General features: G+C 53.0%; 1 protein-coding gene across 1 annotated transcript; it reads right to left on the minus strand.

Moving 5' to 3' along the window:
• Positions 1 to 392: 392 nt before the first annotated feature.
• LOC123099639 (forkhead box protein D2) lies at positions 393 to 1298 on the minus strand. Its single transcript, XM_044521758.1, has one exon. The coding sequence runs from the start codon at positions 1256 to 1258 to the stop codon at positions 620 to 622; it is 639 nt and encodes a 212-aa protein (XP_044377693.1). The 5' UTR covers positions 1259 to 1298; the 3' UTR covers positions 393 to 619.
• Between the last annotated feature and the right edge of the window lie 823 nt (positions 1299 to 2121).

Genomic DNA, 2121 nt, shown 5'->3' on the forward strand with positions numbered 1-2121 from the left:
GACCGTATAATCACCAAGATGAGTACATAGTGACCGTATTGACTAAATTTTTAAGTACAGGGACTAAAGCGAATCAGCGAGACAAGTACGATGACCACCAATAAATTTTACTCAAAAAATTACTCTAACTCTAACCAGTTTAGGAGATCGGCCAGGTGCCAGGATATCGGCTAGAGATGCTCTTATGGACAGTGTCTTTTCATTTCCTTCCGTAGCTATCATAACCAAGACATCCTTTGTGCGAAATCGGATAAAAAATAGGCTTTTTGTCCACGACGAGAAGGGTGAGTGATTCTTTGTCCGTGAGAATTGCATTTTTCTTAACAGAGATATAATTTTGACATTTTGTAAAAAAGAAAGTATTTAAACAAATTCTAAGATTCACTGTCCTTTTATTTTGTTGCCCGGTTGATACATCATGTGAGCAACTGTTTATCCCCATTTGCTCCCTTGATGGAGCAAATAAGCAAAAGCAAACAGTCTCCAGACATTTTCACAAAAGCTGGGATCTCAAATCTCGTCATCTCATCACACAAAGCTACATCTTCCTCCTATATTTCTTCAACAATGCTGGGCAGCGCTCGTGCCGGCCGGTCGCCGTCCAGTCAAAACACAATAGTCAAAAGTACCAGCCACGGCCAGTTGCAGCATCCACCTCCGCCCTCGCTTGGGCGGCGTATCTCCTCCCGGGCGGCAGTGGCAACGACGAGGCCGATGAGATCGACGCCGACCGCCGCATCCCCAGCCCTCCGCCGTCCGACCTGAAGCTGCCTCCCGACGAGCTGGAGCTGGAGCTGAAGCTGGACGCGGACGCGAGGCCGGCGCCTTTCTTGCTGCCTTTCCTCCGGAGCATAGGCAGAGCGAAGCACCCAAACGCCGCCGTGTCTGGCTCAGGCGCGGGGCTGCCGTACTCCTTCGTGGCTGGCCGAGGCGCGGCGTCGATGAAGGCGGTGGGCGGCGCTCGGCGGTGACCGCCGGCATACGCGTAGGGCCGGCGCCGGGAAGGTGACACCGACGCCGAGCGCGCGGAGGTGACACGAGGCGACGAAGCCGCCGAGTGGTGGTAATACGGCGATGGCGAGGACGCCATGGAGGGAGGCGGCGTCAGCGTCAGCTTGGGCGCCACCTTGGCAGGCGATGCCGCCACCGCCGCCGCGGCGCTCGCGCTCCTCGTGTGCTTCGGCGTCCCAGGACAGACCTCCCACTTGAACGGTATCGAGCCCGCCCTCCTGCACGAGTCGTCTTCAATTGCTGCCATCTTTTTGTTTTGCAATGAAATCCTCTCTCTCCAGACCTTCTCTCGCCCTATCTCCCTCTTCCTCGTCACGCTCCTGGATTTATAGAGGTCGTGGGTGGCGATGATTCAGGAGTGATTCGAGGGGGAGATGGACTGGTTCGAGATAGTGGGAAGCTATCTGTACTTTTTTAGTGTGTGCATGCGTTGAGTTTCTTCGGCGGTTTGGCACTAAGTGGTAGGCTAACCGAAGAATCGCATTGTGCCACCATGTTACCTCTGACTTCTCGCCTCAGCACAAGACAAGTTCAGCTGACGACCGGCGCATTGATCAGTTAGGGGAATGTCGTTTTCAGGTTTGACGGCCGGTGCAGAGCCCAGAGGATGCGCGCACGTCGATCCGAGCTAACTCTGCCCGCCGATTGGGTTGGCGGCTTCATCGTGCTTTGTGTGCGGCCGGCGGCGTGACTGGGAATGGAGAAGATAAGTGTGTGATTTCTGATGTTGATGGCACAATTGAACAGGCATTCGAACCTCGAAGTTATGAGCTCTGAGAGGACTTGTGTAAAAGAGAAGACAACTTCTTTTCTGAAAAAATTCCAGATCTACTGTATAAGTTCATCCCAAGTATAAAGCACATAAAACATAATAGAAATTACATTGAGGTCTCGGGACCCCAAACGACTACTACCGCTGTCAGAATGAGTCGTCGACGTGTCGTTGTTGCCGCCGCCCCCCTGCCAGAGTCGCTTGACCTTGTCAATGATAGCCGAAAAGTCTTTGTGCACGTGCCCCTAAAAACCAGCGGCCTAGAGCCGTAGTCGTCGCCGTTGAGCCCTTGAATAAATCAGAAGCAACTAACACCAAATCTCATCATCGCACACACG

This window comes from Triticum aestivum, chromosome 4D (genome assembly GCF_018294505.1).
Source record: "Triticum aestivum cultivar Chinese Spring chromosome 4D, IWGSC CS RefSeq v2.1, whole genome shotgun sequence".
Taxonomy (NCBI): domain Eukaryota; kingdom Viridiplantae; phylum Streptophyta; class Magnoliopsida; order Poales; family Poaceae; genus Triticum; species Triticum aestivum.